The sequence below is a fragment of the Mirounga angustirostris genome, unplaced genomic scaffold, assembly GCF_029215605.1.
Source record: "Mirounga angustirostris isolate CCGP_5_RB_7025 unplaced genomic scaffold, mMirAng1.0.hap1 SCAF_1, whole genome shotgun sequence".
In the NCBI taxonomy this organism is placed as follows: domain Eukaryota; kingdom Metazoa; phylum Chordata; class Mammalia; order Carnivora; family Phocidae; genus Mirounga; species Mirounga angustirostris.
In genome coordinates this window covers 122,108,896-122,131,631 of record NW_026991709.1, presented here as the reverse complement: position 1 = coordinate 122,131,631, position 22,736 = coordinate 122,108,896, and the positions used below count along the sequence as shown (strand labels likewise).

Here is a 22,736-nt window from a genome sequence, read left to right as displayed (position 1 = left end):
GGTCAACAGTGAGTAGAGTGTACATATGGTAGAAAACAAATGGCTCTTGGTACCATGTTGTGGGAGTTATCTGGCTTGGCTAGATAAAGGAGGAGGACAAGCTCAGGTGGCACTCTTGAGTCCCCTCCTCCATTGCATGGCCCGTTTGTGACGTGTGCACCAGCCTCCCCGAGAAAGCTCCGTCCCTACACCCTGCACACTCAGAACCGGGCCGTCCCTCTGTCGTGTGGCGCTCTGTGTCAACGCTGCACCCCACCATGGCCGTGACCGCCTGCCAGGGCTTGGGGTTCATAGTTTCACTGATCGGGATTGCGGGCATCATTGCCGCCACCTGCATGGACCAGTGGAGCACCCAGGACTTGTACAACAACCCGGTGACGGCTGTATTCAACTACCAAGGGCTGTGGCGCTCCTGTGTCCGAGAGAGCTCTGGCTTCACCGAGTGCCGGGGCTACTTCACCCTGCTGGGGCTGCCAGGTAAGGGCTGGTGCCAGCACCCTGGCAGGGGGATAGAGGCCCCTGCCTGGGGCCCCACAGAGGGACCGTGGGGAATCAGGAGCAGCAACTACCACCACCGGAGTCAGAACAGGAGTGTAGGAACCTTAGGGGCAGGAGCTCTCTGAGCTGCCAGGGCTCTTGTTCCCCTCACTGGATGGTGCCCAGTTTTTCCCAAGGGGTACATCGTTTAAACAACTCCTATGTGAGCAATGGCATTGAGACTCAGTCACACATAGGAACAGGACTCAAGAGGCCCAACTTCAGCCCCCTCTTTCCTTTAGCCCCAAGATTCCGCCTCCCTGAAATGGGGACTGTGGATCTCATGAACGGAATTTCATCTCCAGACCCTTTTGTGCCTGGGCCCGGCTTCCAGGGAAGCCTAAGCCCGCAGAAGCAATAGAAAGGGGCAGAGGGAAAAGATACATACAGAAAAAGAACTGAGTGCTGTGTTTCTCTGAGGTGTGCCGGATGAGCCCCTTCTGTGGGGATCGAGGCTCCTGACCTCCAGAAAACATTGGCCACATGGAATCAGATTCAGGGTGCTCTCTCTCTCTGCTCAGAGGGCTTCAGCAGCAAGGGATCTCTGCCATGCAGGCAAGGTGTGTGGGCTGTGATGCCCGCTCCCCCAGACTGGTATTAAACACAGAAGGGTTGTGTGTTTGTTGGCTTTGTAGATTGGTCATTTTCACTTGAAGAAAAATTCAGGTCTCAAGAGTAGGTGGTAAAAGTGTAAAAAAAAAAAAAAAAGGAGAAATGTTAAAAGTGTCTTTCACTCATGTAACAGAGTAAGACAGTGAATAAACATCATTTTTATTTCTTAGTTCTTTTTTCCTTCCATAAATATACATCAAGTTCTTGAGAGGGACACTGATCCAAGATGGGCATTGGAAGGAGCACCAGAAATAGAAAACGGGGTTTTCCCCTCCAGGAACTTGCCATCTGACTATAGGGTCAAGACTTAGAAACACACAGAAGGTAACAAGTAAAGACTTAAGTCACACAGTGAATCATTCTTTTATACACTCCACACCTACTGATGGAGAGCTCACTGCAACCTCAGGATTCTTGGGGCTAGCACCCTCAAAGTAATGAAAGTGCACCCCAGGCTGGGTATGACAAGGTGCCAAGTGAGGCCGGAGGGCTAGTGCTGCAGAGATGAGAAGAGTATGGAAGTGCTCAGGAAAGGCTCCACTGAGGAGGAAATACAAGTGAGCCTTAAAAGGCAGGTAGGGTTTGGAAAAGGCAGAGACACAGAAGGAAAAGCAGCATGAGCAAAGGCAAGAGGGTGCTACCACCCGAGTCTTACTTGGAAGAAAATCAAAGAGCGACCTTGGCTGGAGGAGGGGGTTTGTGTGGGCACAGTTATGGAAGGCAGTGAATACCCTCTTAGAGAGGTGGGGACTGGGTATAAACAAGAGGACATGAGTCAGGTCAGTGGGTGACCAGCTGCGGATTCAGTGAGGCCTGTCTCCACTAGGGACGGGAGCAAAGATGAGCCTCTCCCACATCCCTGTATCCTGCTGACCCAGCCTTAGCTTTGAGTCTCCCTCACCTCAAATGCAAAAGCTCATGATCTCTCCAGAGACTAGGACCTGGGTCCATGCAGAGCTAGAGGCCTTGGTGGAGGCAATCAGCCTGGAGCTGACCTCTGGCCACACAGAGCACCCATCTCAGGAGTTCATACTGCTCCACAAAGGGAGAATAACAATGTACTAGGACTTGAGTAAACAATTGGCTTGCAACATTTTGTGTAACCTCTGCAAACCACCCTGTGAGCTTGGTGCTATTATTATCACCCTTTTAGAAACAAGGAAAATAAGTCTGAGTGACTTGCCCAAGGTCATATACAGATGGAGCCAGGGCTCAGACCCTGTTCTGCCTTCACCTAAGCCTCAGTGGGTTGCCCTAATATGGAGTCCTGAGACGCTCAGGCTCCAAACAGAAATCTCTCCTGACCCAAAGCAAAAGCCCCCAGTGTGGAGGGGCCTTCCTAGCCTCACACCTCGCCAGAACCTCGTATCCCAGCCCCACACAGACTTCTCCTTGGGCAGCTGTCGTGGACTAACAATAGCTGTCAACATGCCCCATACATACTTTACAGATGGAGCCTGAGAGGGGCAGAGCACTTTGCCCAAGCTCACAGAGTTAGAATTGGGCCAGACCAAAACTGCCTGTTAGGCCTTCTCTCAGAACCTTCGAGTGCTGTGTGTGTGCATGTGCATGCGAGCGTTTATAAATCCTGTCACTAGATAGTTTAGAGAACTATTTTTTAAAAAGAATTTTATAGGAATCCCTTTTAAAGGAAAAAAATTCTTACAGACCCTCAATGTTCACTTAAGTTATACTTGTTTTAATGTTATTTTTTTTCTTTTTTTTTTTAAGATTTTCTTTATTTATTTGACAGAGAGAGAGAGAGAGACAGTGAGAGGGAACACAAGCAGGGGGAGTGGGAGAGGGAGAAGCAGGCTTCCCACTGATCAGGGAGCCCGATGTGGGACTCGATCCCAGGACTCTGGGATCATGACCTGAGCTGAATGCAGACGCTTAACGACTGAGCCACCCAGGCGCCCCTTTAATGTTATTTTAATGTATTCAAGTATAAACACTAGATTTAAATTCCTAATGCATGTCTTCTACAAGTCAAAAGGCACATTTGCAAATGTAATATAAATAACACTGAAAAATTAATCAATCCAAATTTCAAAATTAGTTTGGTGTTAGGGATAGTGTTCATTTGCATTTGGAGTTTAACAAAGATATAGCCTCAAGGCCGATTTTGCATTTTACCTGTTTCAGTGTTTTGACTTCATTATCATTAACACAGATTCTCTACTTGCATAGGTTTGTTTTACAAAATGGTGTTAATAAGTTTGAGGTACTCACGTCTCACACTCACGTGCAACCCCTGGTAATGAGGTTTCTGCGGCTCGATAGCTCTTTGCAGTGGTCTTGTTCATTTGAAGTAAGGTTGTATTGAAATATGGCTCTAAGATTATCAACCCAATTATTTCTGGAATTGGGGAGGGAAAGTTCTCTGCCGTATATTTACTGCCACTGATTGTTGCAATCAGGTATGTGCAAAGACAGGACAGTGCAACGCTTGCCGGTGAAGCTAGCGGGGTGTTGACCCCAAGGCACAGGGGCCCTAGCGTGGAGTGTCAGTACCTCAAAGTGGGGAGAAGTTCCCCTGACTGCATTTTCTGTTTGAGCAAGAATGAACCCTCTGTTCACATACCAGTTGAGACTACTTAACTGTCCTCTGGTATAAACATAATCATTAACACCAACACAAGCATGAACCATAAGGGGCCAGCCTGAGGATCTGGAACATTCTTGTTTTAATTTCCTTTCCATTGTCACTGAGATGAAAGTACAGAATTTTTAAATTTCCACTGAGAAGATACACATGCCCCAAAATGCAAAACAGACTCTCAAGCTCAGAGGGAAGAAGTCAGGCACAGCCAAACCTTCCAGAGAAACTGTAGGCATAGGACTGGCAGTCAACCTTCCCAGATAAAATCATTTCACTAGGCCCATAACTGACAGCCAACCTGTCTTGGGCTGATCGGGTTTGGACAAGTGCCCCTCTTGGCAGAAACATGGAAGCCAGATTTTCCTCTGTGGACCCCCATTCACTCTTCAGCAGTGACCCGTGAAGCAGTGGTCCGTTCATTTTATAGCACAGAAAACCCACTAGGAAGTGACAGATTCCATCTTCCAGATGTTTGAAAACCTACCAATATCTATTTCACATTTAAAAAGTACGTAGACTTAAATTTTTTTAAAAATGTGTAGACTTACATTTTCTCTCTATTCATTCAGTATTCTACTAGGTAGAGGTAGCTTTAGTTTATCCTTTAAAATTAACTTTTCCAGGGCGCCTGGGTGGTTCAGTCGTTAAGTGTCTGCCTTCGGCTCAGGTCATGATCCCAGGGTCCTGGGATCGAGCCCCGCATCAGGCTCCCTGCTCAGCGGGAAGCCTGCTTCTCCCTCTCCCACTCCCCCTGCTTGTGTTCCCTCTCTCGCTGTGTCTCTCTCTGTCAAATAAGTAAATAAAATCTTTAAAATATAAATAAATTAAATTAAATTAACTTTTCCTTCTCCCAAAAAATAAAGTCACTGTCACTTCAAATAAGAAAGAAAGCTAATTCATTATTACCTGAATAACTGTTTTTCCCTGGTCTTGAAATTTTGCATAAAGCATTTGCATAGGGAAGGAGGAGGGGAAACTGCCATGAGTGAGAATAGATAACTTGTAATAACCTATTTCTTTTATTTTTTCAATTTTCCATCTACTATTTCAGTGGTATTATAGGTATGGGGTGGGTGTTAGACAAATGTCATAAAATGAACAACTGGAAAACAAACTCTTTATAAATAAAAACCCTGAATCTTGGCTGAAACAAGAGCAAAATGACTCTGTCCACAGAAACAGTGGCAGAATCATTCTTGAACCCTTCCAATATTTTCCAATCTAATTACTCAATCCCCATCCAGCAGCAGAGACCGCAGACACTTCTTCTAGTTGCTCCCTCCTCACCTTTTGGACTTGGCCTTGTAACTCAGTTCAGGGAAAGCAGACACCAACGCTGTTTCGACGAAAGTGATATAACTCCTGCTTACTCATTTTTTGAGTTTTCTGGCTCATGATTCACTCTCTACACTGATCACAGAACCTAAAGGAAGATAAGCACTTCAGGGGAGTGTGGAGTCCATTCAAACTAGGGGGAGACCTTCCATATTTGCTTTCTGTGTTTGCTGGGGAAAAAAAAGAATGGGAGCAGTGGCTGGGTGCACTCAAGATAACACTGAAATGTCCAGATGCAAAGGTTTGTTTCCTGGAGAACCCGTACAGGTTAGAGATTGGTATGTTGGGTGTGTTTCCAGGCCTGGAGATCCAGAGTTGGGGAAGCTATAATTAAAATGGTTCTGGGGGTGCCTGGATGGCTCAGTTGGTTAAGTGTCCGACTCTTGATTTCAGCTCAGGTTTTGATCTCAGGGTCGTGAGTTCAAGCCCCATGTTAGGCTCCATGCTGGGCATGGAACCGACCTTAAAAAAAAAAAAAAGATGGTTCTGAATTCAGAGGCAAGACACACAGGACCCCCAGGAAGTAGCAGGTCAATCAATTCTCTTACAAAATCGAACTGGGTAGGCAAAATGCAATGGTTAATTTCTGGTCAGGTCTCTCTTTTTCGTGATTATATAATTCCTGATATTTTGACCAACTGTAGTGAAAACCTTTCTGCAAAATGTGGAAGACAGTGTGTGAGATCTGAAAGGGCGATGAAGTATTCTACTTTAGTATGCAAATGTTACAGATGAAGAAACTGTGACCTGCAGGGGCTGATCAGTTTGCACAAAATCATCTAGCACACAGCGTGTTAGTGACTGTGTCAGGAGCAGATCCCAGGGCTCTCAGTAACCAGAACAGGGGCTTGGGCCTAGCCAGCCCTGAGCCCTTCTCTGGCCTTTTTAGAACCTTCTGTGTCTGCCATGTGGTCTCCATGTGGTTCTCATGGTGTGAGTGAAAGGGTGACATGGAGGTCAGCAGGATGTCTCACTTCTTCCCCTCCTATTTTCCATACCTGTAAAACAAAAGCAGATCTCTAGGATTTGACTTCCCGTTCTCAAAAGTGGGGACACCTTGCCTACCTCTCCCACTCCACATGGAAATAGAGAAAGAGCACCAGACCAAAAGTGGGGACTGGAGCTCCATCTTTGCTGACTTGAATGCATCTGTGGTTCAAGGCCCTTTGGACAAGTTCCTTAATCTACCTCACTTGCCTCAAAATACATATGGGTGTGGGATAATGATACCTACTCTACCCATTTCTGTAAGGGCAGAATGGAAAGATGTACATGAAAAGTAGTTTATGAGTTGTGAGGAGAAAATACCGAGTCTGGTTTAAGACGCAGAGTCCTGGGGCCTCCTGTGATGAGCAGAGCCTAAAGGAAAAAGCTTGTTGGGGCGCTGGACTGGTCAGCTTTCTCCCCAGGTGGTGGCCAGCGAGCTCAGGGGGCAGAGCCAGAGCCGGGGACCCGGGAGAGGCTGCTCGGCCTTGGGGCAGAGCGTCCATTCGGACCGCTCTGCTCTCAAACCAGCTGGGCCTGCGCAGCTCGGTAGGACAAGTGTCTCTTGGGGCGGCTACCCTAACAAATGAAAAAATAATGCCCTTGAACCAAGAGTGAAACTGAACTATCTAAGGAAAACACTGTGAGCAAACACCAAGAGCTGAGGGAAACCATCTGATTAGGGCAGCCGGGCTCAGGAGCACAGCCCGCCCACCCACACCGGCACAGGAGGAAGGCGCAGCAGGTCCTCAGCCCGCGGTCGGAGGGCGCGCGGCTAAGGCCATGTCCACCACCACGTGCCAAGTGGTGGGCTTCCTCCTGTCCCTCCTGGGCCTGGCGGGCTGCATCGCCGCCACGGGGATGGACATGTGGAGCACTCAGGACCTGTATGACAACCCCGTCACCTCCGTGTTCCAGTACGAGGGGCTCTGGCGGAGCTGCGTGAGGCAGAGCTCAGGGTTCACGGAGTGCCGGCCCTACTTCACCATCCTGGGCCTTCCAGGTAGGCCGGGGGAGGGGGGGGTACCGAGCAGGTGAGGGCCGGGGAGGGGATGGCCTGCAGCACCAGGGACTGAGCGGCGCTCCCCACCTCTGGGTGTGACCCTCGCAGCGTTGGCTCAGAATAAAAGGTGTGAATAAGAGAAGTTGGCCCCGTGACAAAGAGGGCTATAGTCACACGGGAGAAAATCGGCGAATTCATACTCGAATCAAAGGAAGTACGGGGGCATTAAAAAAAGGGGGGGATCTATTGTTAGGGCATGCATGCTGTGCTCGGGATGCTAGAATAGACTATTGTTCCTCAAAGGAGAAAATCGTGTGTTATGTATGTGCATGTGACTGCACGTACATGGGAGGAAGGAAGTAGGGTGGTAAGTATTTTTTTCTAGCCAAAAACGTTGATTGAGAGCTCATTTCCTTTCATTTTCAATTCAATTCAATTTTTCTTTGAAAAGTTGGAGTCTCTGTAGGCGCCAGAAAATATATATTGCCATTCAATTATAAAATATCCTTTTTCTTGCTTTGCATTGAGAAGTTCTAGTATGCACTCCTAAAAAACAATGTATGCCAGAATATTATAAAGTCATAATTATAATAATATCACAATATAAATATAATTATAAATGTGACATAATTTCACCTCTGAAGATGAAGTACGTTAAACCCCTGCTTTTAATACAAATTATTATTTCAAACATGCACATAGGAACTTTGCATTCCAGATATTCTGGGAGCTACTTGTGTTTAAAGAAAGAGGGTGGGCAAAAAGAAAATAAAAAGCCAGTCTAATCAGTGGCTCTGAGGGGTGGCCAAGATATGAGTTTGGTGAGGAAGGGAATAGTGTTAGGTTGGCCGCTCTGAAACAAGCACCTTGTGAGCAGGTAGGTGGAAATAAATTTGCACGACACTGGTAAAAGCCTGTGCAGCCCTTGAAATTGAATTACGAAAAGCAATTCAACCAATATATCTTCATTTTTGGAAAGAAGTAGAAGATGGGTGACAGAGTAGAATCGGGGTAATTACTGCATTTTTGGAAGCCACTTGTTTTTGGGGGTTTTTTTTTAAAGATTTTATTTATTTATTTGACAGAGAGAGAAAGAGAAAGTACAAGCAGGGAGAGTGGGAGAGGGAGAAGCAGACTCCCCGCTGAGCAGGGAGCCAGATGGATGCGGGGCTTGATCCCAGGACCCTGAGATCATGACCTGAGCCGAAAGCAGACGCTTAACCGACTGAGCCACTCAGGCGCCCCTGGAAGCCACTTGTATTGCAGGCCCAGCAGGATCCCTGACTGAGACCTGCTTAGGGAAACACGGCAGGTAGGACCTGGCCGCAGGGAAGACAGCCTCGGAGGAGGGATTATGCTCTGGTGTGAGGGGAGAGGTCAGAAGGCAGAAGGTGCCAACATGGATGGTTGAGCTGTTAGCCCTACCTTATTTTAACTATTTAGGTGAAGGAAAAGGATTGACCTCATACTCAAAATTAAGGGATGACATTCCATGACTTCATACCCAATAACGTTCGCCCAGGGCCCCACCACACATTACCAGTCTCTCACTCATTCTGTTTCTTTCCACACATGGGACCCCACACCATCCAGTCTGGTCATCCCCGCTGATCAGCCCCTGTCCTTCTTGCCTCTTTCATCTCTCCTCTTCACTTAGGCTTATATTCTCCTTCCTAGAAAATCTCATGATTCTGATCATTGTCAAATTCTGTCTCTCCCTGGGTCACTGACAACCAAATTAAAAGAATAAATTGTACTACCCCCTCTCACTCTTAGTCTTTCTCAGTCTGCTTTCCATCCTTCCTCTCTTTAGAGTGTTTATTCCTTTGACTGTGGCAGATGGTGGGGTAGAACCTTCCAATCACCAGCTTCCAGTTCTCATCTCCCTAGATATTTTAAAACCCAAACCTTCTCATGGTTCCCCCATTCACAGCTTAATTAGGTGCAGACATGACAGCCTGACACCCATGCCCTCCTATATCCCTCACCTTGCCTGACTTATCTCTTACTATTCCTCTGCCCCCAGGATGACTCTTGATTTCAGCTCAGGTCATGATCTCAAGGTCCTGAGATCGAGAACCCAGCGTTGGGCTCCATGCTGGATGTGGAGCCTGCTTAAGAGTCTCTCTCTCCCTCTGCCCCTCCCCTGCCCATCACATGCACTCTCTCTCAAAAATAAATAAAATAAAATAAAATAAAATATTTGGCTGACTAAAGTAAGGGATGGACAGGAAGATTGCCAGAAGGAAAAGGTTAAAAGACACTTCAAAACTAAAGGCTGAAATATAAGAAGATGGAACAGCCAGAGAGGAGTCCAGTGGGTGGCTGGTGGACATTTGTGGGGCTCTTGAGGAAGCAGAAAGAGGTAATATTAACCACCCAAGACCTAGCACCTATAGGGGACTTGGCCATTAAGAACAACTGCTGAAAACATTTTCTTGAGCATGACAAGGGGCATAGGGAAGAGAGACTTGAAGCAGAGGACCTGGGGGAAATGCCTAAAAACAGAAATGGAAGGTTGCAGAGAGTTTAATTTTGACCTAGAACTCAGGGGAAGACCACCCTCGAGCAGAGAAGTAAGCTTTAAAGTACTATCAAAGCATGAGGCAGATACCATTGTAATACTTCAGTTAACAATCATAGTATCACTACCAATTATTCAGTTCTTCCTAAGGATAAGCTCTTTTCTTCCAAAATCTCACATAACCCTTCATTCATCTGATAAAAATGTATCACATTTAGTTGGAACTTACAGCCATAGAACAATTTAATTCCATTCAACTGTATTATGTATTATGTAACCTACAGACAGATTAATGACGTAAGTGGTGGTAGTACAGGACTGTTTACCTGTATATGACCAGCTTTGTATAATGAATAGCCCAAGATTCCCTCTCATTGTATTCCAAACAGTTAATCTAGTATGTAGTTCTCCAAGGACAGTGCCCAGAAATAAAAACAGCTACCATTTATTGGACTGCACATAGACCCTCCAGTTTAATCTTCACAGCAATACAAGGAAATGTGTATTAGCTTTGTTTTTACAAAAGTGGAAACTGAGGCTCAGATAGGGAGACAAAGTAAGGTGCCCAAGCTCCCATGGACAGAAGATGGCAGAAGTGGGAAATGAACATGAGGCCGTAAAGCTTCAAGTCTGCATTTTTTACCCTGCCCATGCTCAGGCCCTGCTTCACATTCCAGCTAGAAGGGCCGCCTCTAACATTGAACAGGTTGGTGTGCACTTGAGCACAATAAGAGCAGAGGGTACACCAGCACCTTGACCCATTTATCGCCATATCATCACAAATGCACAATTGGGAGTACCAAATTTAAAGAATGGATGACCTGTGTGTCATTCCCTATCCCCCACCCTGGAGACAGTGGGGGGGGGAGGGCAGTCAAAGAGCACGGTGGAGAGAAGGCAAAGACCATGTCCCTGGTCCCATGATGACATCATGGTCAAGTAATGTTTGGTTTTTTTTTAAGATTTATTTATTTATTTACTTGAGAGAGACAGCAGGAGGAGGAGCAGAGGGAGAAGGAGAGAGAGAATCTCAAGCAGACTCCCACTGAGCACAGAGCCCAACATGGGGCTTGATCCCACAACCCCAAGATCATGACCTGAGCCGAAATCAAGAGCCAAACGCTCAACCAACTGAGTCACCCAGGCGCCCCAAGTAATGTTTTTTCTAATGTGTTTGCAAATATTTGGATTGAATTTGGTGCCATGGCAGGGCCCCACAGTTAGAGACAAGTGAGTTGGGATTAAGAGCATAGCTTGACCAGCTACGTCTCTTGACCTTGCTATCCCCATCTGTGGAATGCCTCACAATAAGCCATCTGTATGAAAGTGCTCTGCAATCCATTTACAAGATCTGACTCTTGGCGTCAAAAAATCATTACTGCCTTGTCTACATCACCCAAAGCTCTCAAAGAGTTAGGACATTTGATCTTCCAGGGTTTCTTTCTTCTCCAAAATCAAGCATCTTTTATGAATCCAAATACCCAAAGTAGAGATTATTTAGGGTCCTGTTTTTCTCCTATCAATCCCCCATTCCACCTGTGTTCTGGGCACATTACTGGTTTCCAGCCCCTTCACAGGCACTGAGGGTCTTGTTTTCTTTTTTTACATACAACTGGCTACATTTGCCCCTTTCTACTGCAGTGTGAAAAAACAACAGCTACTGGAAAGCTAGGGAGTTTCCCATCAACCCGGCAATCATATTTACACAGACAGGAATGGGGGTTTTCACGATATCACATTTAACCCAGGAAACAAGTCTACAAAATCTAAAGCAAAAATCCATAAAGGAAAAAATATGAAACTGCTTTTCAGCATCTTTTCTAAAGGAGCCACCTGCTTTATTTCTCCTTACTATTGGCTGACTGTTTCACATTAAGTCCGGTGTGCAGGATCCTGTGAAACGAGCTTGTCGTTCCCCAATGTCTGGTGGAAGAAACTGGCCCTAAGAGGGAGAGTGATTACAAGTTAGTTATAAACTTGAAATGAAATCTGGGGGAGCCTCTTGGATTTTGCTCAAGCTGCTTTCCTTTTCTTCCCAAAAGAAACATATTTTAGCCCAGACATGCCTTTTTAAATACGTGGACAAACATTTAAACGTGTACACACCTAATGTGTGTCTAAAGGAGATCCCACAGAGAACTGAGCACACATCTACAAGCCAGAGAGGATCTGTGTCTGAGGCATGAAATGAGGCTGCTTGCCCGATGCAGACCCAGGAATCAGAAGGCCTCCCCAGCTTGTGATTGTGGAGGCTGTTGCTTGGATAGCAGGGGCAGCCCCACACAGAGTATCATGCTCTAGCATGGGCTGGTCAGTGGTGGGCACCATTTCTTGGTAGGGACACACGTGGCCAGAGTCACGTAGTCGGACCCCACCTGAGAGTTGAAAAGGAAGGGCAATGAAGGCGGACACCACCGCCCCAGCCTCACCCCTCACCTGCTCCCCTCCTCATTGCCAGCCAGATCTTGAGTCCGTTTTTCCTGATCTTCCCACCTGTCTTGGTCCAGGCCTTACTGTTCCTACTCTTGTCCAATTTTCTTCCCCTCTGGCCCCCCATATTCCCTCATGCATGGCTTTCTCAGATCCTCAACCGTATTTTATCACCATGTGAGAAGATTCCGGTTTATGCAGTTAGTACCAACCAAAGCCATGTGGGGAGAGAGAAAGAACTTCTTTTCTCTTCTTTTTTTCTCTTTTCTGGTATTTGCTGGGCCTGGCTTAGTTCTATGCTGGTGCCAAGTAGCATCTCTATGCAAGAGACAGCTCTGCCCCACTCCAGATGTGCTCATGACATCTCTATGCAAGAGACAGCTCTGTCCTACTCCAGATGTGCTCATGACATCTCTATGCAAGAGACAGCTCTGTCCCACTCCAGATGTGCTCATGACATCTCTATGCAAGAGACAGCTCTGTCCCACTCCAGATGTGCTCATGACATCTCTATGCAAGAGACAGCTCTGCCCCACTCCAGATGTGCTCATGACATCTCTATGCAAGAGACAGCTCTGTCCCACTCCAGATGTGCTCATGACATCTCTATGCAAGAGACAGCTCTGTCCCACTCCAGAGCTGAGGAAACTCGGCTTCAGTGAGATTAAAAGGTTTGCCTAACGACGCTTACCTGGCTCACATTGTTCTGTAGGATTTCGCAAGATACAAAGGACTTCCATATTGGTTCCCTGAGATCTCAGGAGAATCTAGGCCCCTCCCACCTTGTTCTGAAGGACCTATTCTCTGAGGTCTGGCCTCAGACTTCCCTCCTCTGGGCTCCCCTTCTTTGGAATCCTCCATCAGCCCTCCCTGCCTCCAATCTGAAGCCACTCTGTGCCTGAAGCGTGGGTCCTCTCTAACCGCCACTAACAAAAGCCCCAGATCAGGCCTTTGTCTCGTAAGCCCATCCCCATCTAGCTCAGGGATGTCAGCCATTGGGAACTGTTTCAACTCGCCAGCCACTCTAAGCACCTCCTCCTGAGCCCTTGGAGGGCTGTTTTCCCAGATTATTCCTTGAAATTTTATGTTCTTGAACAATTAAATGAAAATCTCTAGGGGTGGAGGTAAAACATTTAACATTTCTTTAGAAGTTCCCCCAGGGGATGCTAAGGTACAACCTGGGTTGGGAACCACACCCAAAGGCACCTTACCTGTCAGTTCATAGCTGGTTTGGGGGAATTAGATATTTTGCAACAGGGAGGGAACACCAAGTTCCTGTTTTTTCTGTTTGCTTCTGTCAGCCCTGAATCCCATCCACCCTTCAAGCCCGATAATGCCTCATTGTTCACTGGAAAGAATGCTGTAGTCACACCTTTGGTGCAGGGAATCAGTCTACAGAGCCATTGACTCACCTGTTATCAGCTGATAAGCCTATATGCCTCCTGCTTGGAATAGCAAATAAGAGACAGAGTGGCTAAAAGAGAAACTTACCTCCTTTGGGAGCAGTTTCTCTGGTTACCTATCTATGAAGGATTAGAACTCCAGATGGTAGAATCTTCCAGAGGGAAAGGAAGTCGAGGTCACCCGCATGCATCTCCATGGTCATTACTAGACATAAGGGGTTTCTAGCAATGAGTAGTGGAGAACATTTCCTCCCACTTCCTGGAAGCTGCCCCCATCACAGCTCCCACTCTCAGAAGAACCCCTCCAGGAATCTCCAAAGCAAGGCAGACCTTGGTCCATCCATCCAGGCCCACTGTTGGGACTCTGGACGTGGTCCCACAAGATATAAAACAATGTTGTGTCTTTTCTGACCACAGGCTAAAAGAAAGGGGTAGGAGTAAGCTAGAAACAGAGTCTAAGAGGGCGCCTGGGTGGCTCAGTTGGTTAAGCGACTGCCTTCGGCTCAGGTCATGATCCTGGAGTCCCAGGATCGAGCCCCGCATCGGGCTCCCTGCTCAGCAGGGAGTCTGCTTCTCCCTCTCCCGCTCCCCCCTCTTGTGCTCTCTCTCTCTCTCACTCTCTCTCTCAAATAAATAAATAAAATCTTTAAAAAAAAAAAAAAAGAAACAGAGTCTAAGAAATAAAAAGGTGCTCAGGGTGAAGGTTGACCGTTGGTTCAAAGCAGGTGCCAGCATTCATCCGAAATCCAGAGATCAAGAGAGAGCAGGAAAGAAATAAGGCCTTGTCAGGCAAACGTGACCCAGCAGAGGCAAGAGGGCCTCTGAGAGCCTGAGACCAAGGCTGACCAGGACAGGCTGGCCAGGGCTCCCGTACCCAAGGGCTCCCATGGCGCCGCAGCAGCAACTCTCCACAGGAGGCAAGCCCACCGTGCTTTCACCTCCCACTTGCCCGTCTCGTCTTCTAATCCAACAGTGTCAGGCAAGACCCTGTGCCTCAGCCACGGCCATCTGGTGATATGTTTTCAGGAACAAAAATTAAAACTACTCAGTCAAAAGAGCCGATGACTCCACCCACACCAAGAGGCCGGGAGAAATGTAATGTTCTTGTAGAAGGAGGGACACCCTTTATCTTGCCTCGTTAATATTGTTTACTTGGTTTTTGTTTGGTTGGTGGGTTGGTTGATTGGTTTTGGGTCGTTTTAACCAGATGCCTTGCCAGGTGGTCCTCCAAAGGGATAAGTGATTTTGTTCTCTGAATAGTTTAAGGCTTAGAATGTCAGAATGAGAGCAGTGTTTAAAACCTCCAACGGGTTTCTGGGTGGATTTGAAGCCCGCAAGAGGCCCATGGGGATAAGATGAAGAGAAAGTCAAGTCCCTTTCTCTTCCCATATGTCCAGTTTTCTGGTAGTAACATACATATCAGTATAGCCTGGAGGATATTTCCTGAAGTCTGGGGCTGCCGCCAAGATGTCCTCTCCATAGCTGTCCTGAACCAGGCTTGTGGTGTAATTATATGTGTTAAAGAGAACTAGAACCATATCATGAGCAACTACGAGAAAGTGGGTCTATTATTACTTAGCCAAGGTATCCCCAGAGTTAAAAGAAATTTGAGGTTCAGGATTTCCAGTAAAAATATGATCTTCCCAGTTCTTAAACTGCTTGAAGGCAGTGATTATTTTCCATGAAACTTTATACCTCCTATGGCATCTGACAAAGGGTTTTGTAGAGAATTTGAGCTTTAAAATACTTGATGAATGAATGAATTCATGGATGAGCCATATGATTATGTAACATATGACTATGAGCATATACCAACATGTGCTGGATGCAAACACAAAAATGTAAATGAGTACACAAGTAGATGACACACACTTGCATTTGTTAATAAGGGAATGAACCGGGTAGGGTGTTCGTTCCCAGTATCCTGTAGGGCCAGCAAAGCCTTTGAGCAAGGCTTTAGAGAACACAGGTGACACTCTAGAGCCCTCCTATATTAGGAGTAGATCCAACGGCCACTCCAGGGCCCTCCTGAGTTCTCTTTGCCCTACTAGGGTCACCGTGGCTCTGGCATGAGAACTCAGCTGTAATCTCAAGATGCCAATGTTAATCAGTTCAGTTCTCCCAGGAAAGAATGGTCAGATCCTGCAGAATCGACCCACACCATAAACCAGCATATTTACTCTGCTAATATAGTTGCCAATAGGACCAAGATGGATGATGGCTACGTGTAGATTTCTCTTCTCAGCAGAGAAGCAAAGTTAAAATCAGAAGTTTCTTCAGGGAGAAGAGAATCAGAATCAAGTGGCGTAGAACTAGAGTGGCTGAATACTACCATCTCCACATAGAGAGACATCTGGTGAGAAAGTTGCCCAGGCCTCCATTCCTCTTGAATGCAGAAGGCTCTTGAGTTCTGCATGATCTACCTCTCCTTTTTCAACAGACTGCATTGATTGTCGATTCTTGCATCATAACCAGTTGCTTTGTGATACACACCTTAGAGTGAATAAGCTGGCAGCTCCAATGATATTGGCCATATTTGAGATGGAAATCTTCGTGAAGAGATTAGAGAGAAATTCCTCCCAGGAAATTCCTTGTCTTGAGAGTTACATTTAGAAATAATCTGCTGGGACAGGTTATTCCCCGAGATGATTTTTAGAGAATATTTCTTTATACATTTTTAGCATCCATTTGAGGGGATGATATTTCATGGCTGAGTCTCCAAGTTTGGAGGATACATTCTCTTAGGTGCTTACAGAGCCCCTTACCTTGATGGCAGCCTGCTTTTCAGAATTAGGTACCTCAAAGTGATGTACTGTGATGGGGAAAGTAACCATTTTGAGATCGTTCTGGGTTTGACCCCCGGCTCTTGCTTGTCCCTTGATATGTGTCCTTGGGCAAGTTCCTTAACCTCTGATTCTCAGTTTATTCAACTCTAAAATGGAGGTAATCGTATCATCTGCGTTGAAGGGTTTTGTTTTTTTTTTTACTGTGGATTAAATTTTTTAATATCCGAAAAGCCACTAATAGCTTTCAATCAAAAAATAACAATTGGCTATGATAACTAGGGTAGGACAGAGCTTTCTGCTTTGCTTCACACAATTCTTCAGTTCTGCTCTACCAGAAATACCCATGTTTGGGGCCCTTCCCTCTGGAGAACACCAAGGACTCATTTGTCTTTCTTTTGTAAAATGCATTATGCTTATAGTGGGCATGTTTAATGACTGTCTTACCCCACTTTGACATAAGATCCATGAGTGCAGAGACCATTTCTGACCTATTAATTACTGTCATCCCTGTGCCTAGTCATAGGAGCTTAGAAAAAACTGTTGAGATGAGTCACTGCATATTAAGGACACACTAGAAACCACTGTGGATATATCTGGAAGAGAGGTCACTGCTGGAGAGTCCCCGCAGGACCTACAGTTTCCATTGCTTCCTGAGAAGGGACTGCTGATAAACTGGTTGTGTTGAAAGGCCTGTGATTGATATAGCAGTCTTTACATATCACCTAAAACCTACAGCTCATCCTGACTGTAGCAGTCCCTTTGGAAAGAGACAAAAATATGGTGCCCTTGATATATCACCTAATAACCTTGCTCATTACATGCTATAAATGAATATTGGGTTTTCCTAAAGTGGACACGACAATATGAAGCTTTGAGCCCATATGAAAAGACTAGAGGAAAAAAATGTTTGGGTTAGAAGTCAAAGCCACACAGTTTTACTGTTAAGCTTTGTCAATAATTTTTCATGTCACCTTGGCCAAGCCATTTCCTCTACATAGACTGCAGATTATCAAGCTTTAAAATGAGGAAATGAGGGCGCCTGGGTGGCTCAGTTGGTTAAGCGACTGCCTTCGGCTCAGGTCATGATCCTGGAGTCCCTGAATCGAGTCCCGCATTGGGCTCCCTGCTCGGCAGGGAGTCTGCTTCTCCCTCTGACCCTCCCGACCCTCCCCCCACTCATGTGCTCTCTCTCTCAGTCTCTCTCTCAAATAAATAAATAAAATCTTTAAAAAATAAAATAAAATAAAATGAGGAAATGAAATAGCTAAATTCCATTGGCTGTCCCAGCTCCACAATGTTCTCATTCTACAGACAACTGTGTGCAGGTCCTTCAACAATCAGAGGATTGTACATGGTAGTTTTGCATTTCTCACAATTCCACATCCCCTGGCGATGACAAAGTTCACAGTTTATGGACTTGCTATTTCTCAGGAATTTGGTGCTTGTTGATTGTGGTTGCTTTATTTTATTGAACCGAAGCCTCATCAATCATGTAGAGGTGGTCTTATCTGTCAGCTTGTGTCTTGTCCCTTGTCCCACAGCCATGCTGCAGGCAGTGCGAGCCCTGATGATCGTGGGCATCGTCCTGGGTGCCATCAGCCTCCTGGTGTCCATCTTTGCCCTGAAGTGCATCCGCATTGGCAGCATGGAGGACTCCGCCAAAGCCAACATGACACTGACCTCTGGGATCATGTTCATCATCTCAGGTGAACAAGGAGCTGAGGTTCCCTCTCTCAAATGGGCTTCTGGGAGTGTCAAAGCAAAATCATTCTGGCAGAGGAAACACGGCTTCTCCCTACTGAGCATGGTTTGAACATGGATCAGAGCTTTACACACTGGGATTCAAGATCTAAGATTAGGACCCAATTACATGCTACAGAATTGTCATGAGTGTTAAGGTCCCCCTTAGCTGCCACCCCACTTTATTAGAAGAGATTCTCAATCCTAAGGGAGTCATGTGACTCAGTCCCTAAAGGCATTATTTTGGTAAGACTTTAGAAAAATGATTTTAAAGGAAGAGCACTTGACATCATCAAAAGACCAGGCCCAAAATATTTGTATTATTAATCTCTTGTCCCAAGATGCATGGAAAATCTCTTTCTGCACACATACAAATCCTTCCACAATTAGAGAGATAAGAGAGTCTAAGCACCTAACACAATGTCTAGCACATAGTGGGAATTCAATATCAATGCTTGGATTAGCCATTCTGTTACAGGAATGGAATGTTCTCCAGTCTGCTCATCTAAACTCACTTAAGCACACATTGCCTCAGAAACACTGTGATCCCTTTAAAGCTGACTCTAGAGCTTTCTCGTTCTTGGCCCGCAGGTCTCTGTGCAATCGCCGGAGTATCTGTATTTGCCAACATGCTGGTTACTAACTTCTGGATGTCTACAGCTAACATGTACACCGGCCTGGGTGGGATGGTGCAGACCGTTCAGACCAGGTAACCTCCTAATCTAGTCTTAGTATTCTGTGGTGAATATTGCTGTAAAAATCCTATTAAACACATATGCCTAATGTGACTGTCAGCGCCTGAAAGAGCAAAAATTTATCAGAGGCAACCATGCCATATCATAAATCAACTGTGATCTGTAAATTCATAAACTTCATTTCAGTGAAATATCCTTGGTGCTATGACTTGAGGCTGAGCTGACATTTGCATTGAAATACAGTGACAGTTCACAGTATTTATCTAGCATGCTTACACAAGCCCCATTGTGGTGGCAATGAAACAGGCACTATTAGCCCAGGCATGTAAATGAGCCTCAACCCGCATCTCCAGGTCATGACGGGAACCAGGCTAGGGACAGGTGAAAGCTTGAGTAGAATTGAGCAAGGTGCAGCACAGGTGAGAAGAGTAATGTTATGTGTCTTCCTTGTACAGCTGCATCTTCCTCTCATTCACACATGCATTCATTCTACAAATGTATGGAGTACCTGCTGTGGGCCAGCAACTGTTCTGAGTGCTGGGGATAAGACAAGGTCCCCATCCTCACGGAGGTTATGGTCTAGCTGAGGGAGAAGGTGTCTGAAGGAGGGTAGAACTTTTAAATGATGGAAGAGCAATTCCGACACCCATATTCATTTAGCCACTTCAAAGGGATGTATTTCAAAGCAAGAAGCAGCAGCAAATTCTTGAGGAAGAAAGATCTGATTCTGAGAGAGTGATATAAATATTATATCTAAGTGACCCATCATCTCTGGAGTGGATACACTTGGTATTTCTCCAGCCACACCATCATGGGATACAAACAGGGGATGAAGATGTGATGAATCCATTACTCTCTGGCTCCCTGGAACTCTAGTCCCAATCCATGTTCCTGCTTTGTTTCGGGAGAGGAGGAAATGATCCCCATAAGCTCCCCCCATCCTCCTCTGTGATCTTTCCATCATCTCTTGGTTACAAGAACAACTGAGAAGTATGCTGACCAGCTCATTTTGGGTTTCCTGGGACTTTACCAGTTTTAGCACTGAAAGTCCCATATCCTGGGAAACTCTTCTTTCATGGGCAAATCAGGATGGTTGGTCAGCCTACTTAGAAGATCCCACCTTATCTGGAGTATCTGGGTACCTAGGGTCACTGCCTCTGCCCAGAGGAGTCACCCACCCAACTGGCACCTAGACTAATGCCCTCCATCATTCTCCCACACCATCTCCCTAGAACCTGCCCCATCCCTTGGGCAGCCAAATTCAGTCCTGAGATCAAGACTATAGGATTATGAGAGGCCTCCTGAATGCCTTCTTCCATGGATGGGCGCAGCTTTTCCCTTCTTTCTGTCTTCTCATCCTCTCTACCCAGAAATCACACAAGACAGCACAGCTGCCAAGAGAGATCTTGGCAATCAGTTGAAGGGGCTTTCTGGTACCCCATTTGGCTTTCTGGTATCCCATCCTCTGCTATTGCTGCATTGAGTATACCTGACCTACAAACTGCCTGCCTTCATGCTATATGCAGCTTGTGAGGTGTTTCGTATTAGCCTAAACATTTCCTTTTATAACCTGAATTAATCACCAACTTTTATATTATATTACACTTGGTCATCAGGCTTATATTGCTTATATGGCTTACTTTGATCCTGCTAAAATGTGTGTACTTTTTAAGCACATCCAAAATATCTTATTTTCTTAGGTTGCAGAGGTCTGCATACATATTTCTGTCTTCCAACTACTGGTATAATGTTCTTAGTTTGTGATTTTTAAACATACCAGTGATTCATGGTGTTCCACAAACAGTCCCACGCTCCTTGATGAGCCCAAGGGGAAAACCTCCATCGGCAGGTATCCACTGTGCTGAGCTCTCCTTTTCTGCTGGGCTCTAGGAGACACCAGCTTAGGGAAGGGAAAGTTACCAGCTAACACTAAAATACCCATTGACTTCCTAACACTTTTTGGTCACAGTGTTCACCACCCACAAAGGTCCATTTGGAATCAGAATTATTTTATTCTCAGGACACTTTGTTCTCAGACAATCCTGCTCAGAGGTAACAAGTCCCATGGAGGCATCCCTCCTAGGGGAAGGGTACCAACTTTGGAGTCAGATGACCACAGGTTTAAGCTTCAGTGTGGGCTAGAACAGAACCACTGGGAAAGTGGAGTCTGTGTCTATCTTGTTCGCCCCTGTGTCCCAGTGCCTGGGCAGTGTCAGGCACGTAGTAGGAGCTCAATAAATACTTGTTGAACAGATGCGTAAACAATAAATGAAAGAATGAATGGTCACTTCACATTAGTTCTTTCTGAAGATAATGCTCCTACCTGCATGGACGGCTACCAGGGTACTTGATAGGTAAGATGAAAGCTTACTGGCCCACAGGAAGAACTCCAAAATTCCTTCAGAAATAATAACTTCAGACTGATTCCACATCTCTCAAATTCCTCTTGCCAAACCTTTGAGACACTCCCAATGACAATAGGGAGGGAGGTGGATTTCCAGAGATGTTTCTCTGAGATTAGAGACTTATAATTAATTCCATGCCTGAGTGATGCTAGGGGCCCGAGAATCCCACTGCTGTTTTGCTGACTAGCTTCAGTCCCAATTCTGTTCTCTAGGGCACCTCATTCAGTTGGCCATGACCCAAAGGAGAGTGTGTTCAGCAGCACGGGCAGGGATGGGTGTGGAACCCAAAAGAGCTGACAGAGAGGATGCGTGTGGCCAAGTGCAGTAGGTGGAGCCTGGAGGGTTGAGTTGCCCACATTCTTCGTCTCATTTTCCCTTCAGGTACACCTTTGGTTCGGCTCTGTTCGTGGGCTGGGTCGCCGGGGGCCTCACACTAATTGGGGGTGTGATGATGTGCATCGCCTGCCGGGGCCTGGCACCTGAGGAAACCAAGTGAGTCTCCCCATCCCAGTGCAATCAGACATTTAATCCGAGTCCATTTTAAAGTATAATTTGCAGCCAGAATGATCAGTGTAGGTTTATGGAAGAACTTATTAACTAAATGTTGCTGAACCTTCTCTTTTATGGGGAACCTAAAGAACAGAATAGGAACATTTCAGCTGAGCCGATTTAGGAATGATCCTGTTTGAGAGGAAAAAAAATATCGCGGTAGGTTCCCTCTGACTTCAGGATTCTGTAACTCAGTGGTTCTCAGCTGAAAGCAATTCTGCCCACCAGGGGATATTTGGCAACAGCTGAAGACTCTTGATTGTTGCAGCTTTGGGGTGGGGTGGGGGTGATACTGGAATCTAGTCAGGGGGGGACCAGGGATGCTGCTAAACCTTCCATGATGCACAGGAGAGGCCCTCACGACAAAGAGGCATCTGTTGCAAGCCAAAGTCCCGCTGCAGAGAAACCCCACTGTACCCCGCTACATGGACCTGGAGCTGGGAGACCTGGATCCTGGGCCGGATCTACTGCTAACTAGTCCTGTGACTTCTAGTAAATCATTTGCCTTCTCTGTTAGCTCACCCATAAACTGAGCAGATTAGAGGAGATGGGCTTCGTGTATGTGCCTTCCAGCTCACAAATTCTGTGATTTTTCTGGCATAACCATGTTCCCCTGGACATTGTTTCTGGTTCAGCTTTATTTTAATTGATTAACAGAAGGAACTCACTAGTCACTAATTACTGGCTCTAATACAAGGCAAGAAATTCTGCTCCAGTGCAGAGGGAGAAAAACCAGTGTCTCAAAGCCTGGGGCGATCAACCATTTCAGTTTGCCCAGGACTGAGGGTTTCCTGGGATGCTGGACTTGCAGTGCTAAACTGAAACATCCCAGGGTAGACGGAGTGGGTCGCCCTCTTACCAAATACATCTGTGGTCACGGAATGTTTCTTTTTTCTCTCAGCTACAAAGCCGTGTCCTATCATGCCTCCGGCCACAATGTCGCCTACAAGCCCGGAGGCTTCAAGGCCAGCACTGGCTTTGGGCCCAAGAGCAAAAACAAGATCTACGAAGGGGGTGTCCACACAGAGGACGAGGTACAATCTCATCCTTCCAAGTATGACTATGTGTAGCGCTCCAGGACACCTCAGCATGGACAGAAGACCCCCCAGTTAGAGCTCACTTGAAAAACAA

General features: G+C 46.1%; 1 protein-coding gene across 2 annotated transcripts; it reads left to right on the top strand.

Annotated features, from left to right (window-relative positions):
* The first annotated feature begins 257 nt into the window (after positions 1 to 257).
* On the top strand, positions 258 to 22,675 carry CLDN18 (claudin 18). 2 transcript variants are annotated; one of them, XM_045863720.1, is made up of 5 exons: positions 258 to 477; positions 17,758 to 17,922; positions 18,548 to 18,665; positions 21,438 to 21,548; positions 22,507 to 22,675. In XM_045863720.1, exons 1-5 carry the CDS (start codon positions 258 to 260, stop codon positions 22,673 to 22,675), a joined length of 783 nt encoding a protein of 260 aa, XP_045719676.1. The 2 variants fall into 2 exon arrangements, with proteins under 2 accessions (XP_045719676.1, XP_045719677.1); XM_045863721.1 differs by lacking the exon at positions 258 to 477 and adding an exon at positions 6,854 to 7,073.
* Positions 22,676 to 22,736: the final 61 nt, after the last annotated feature.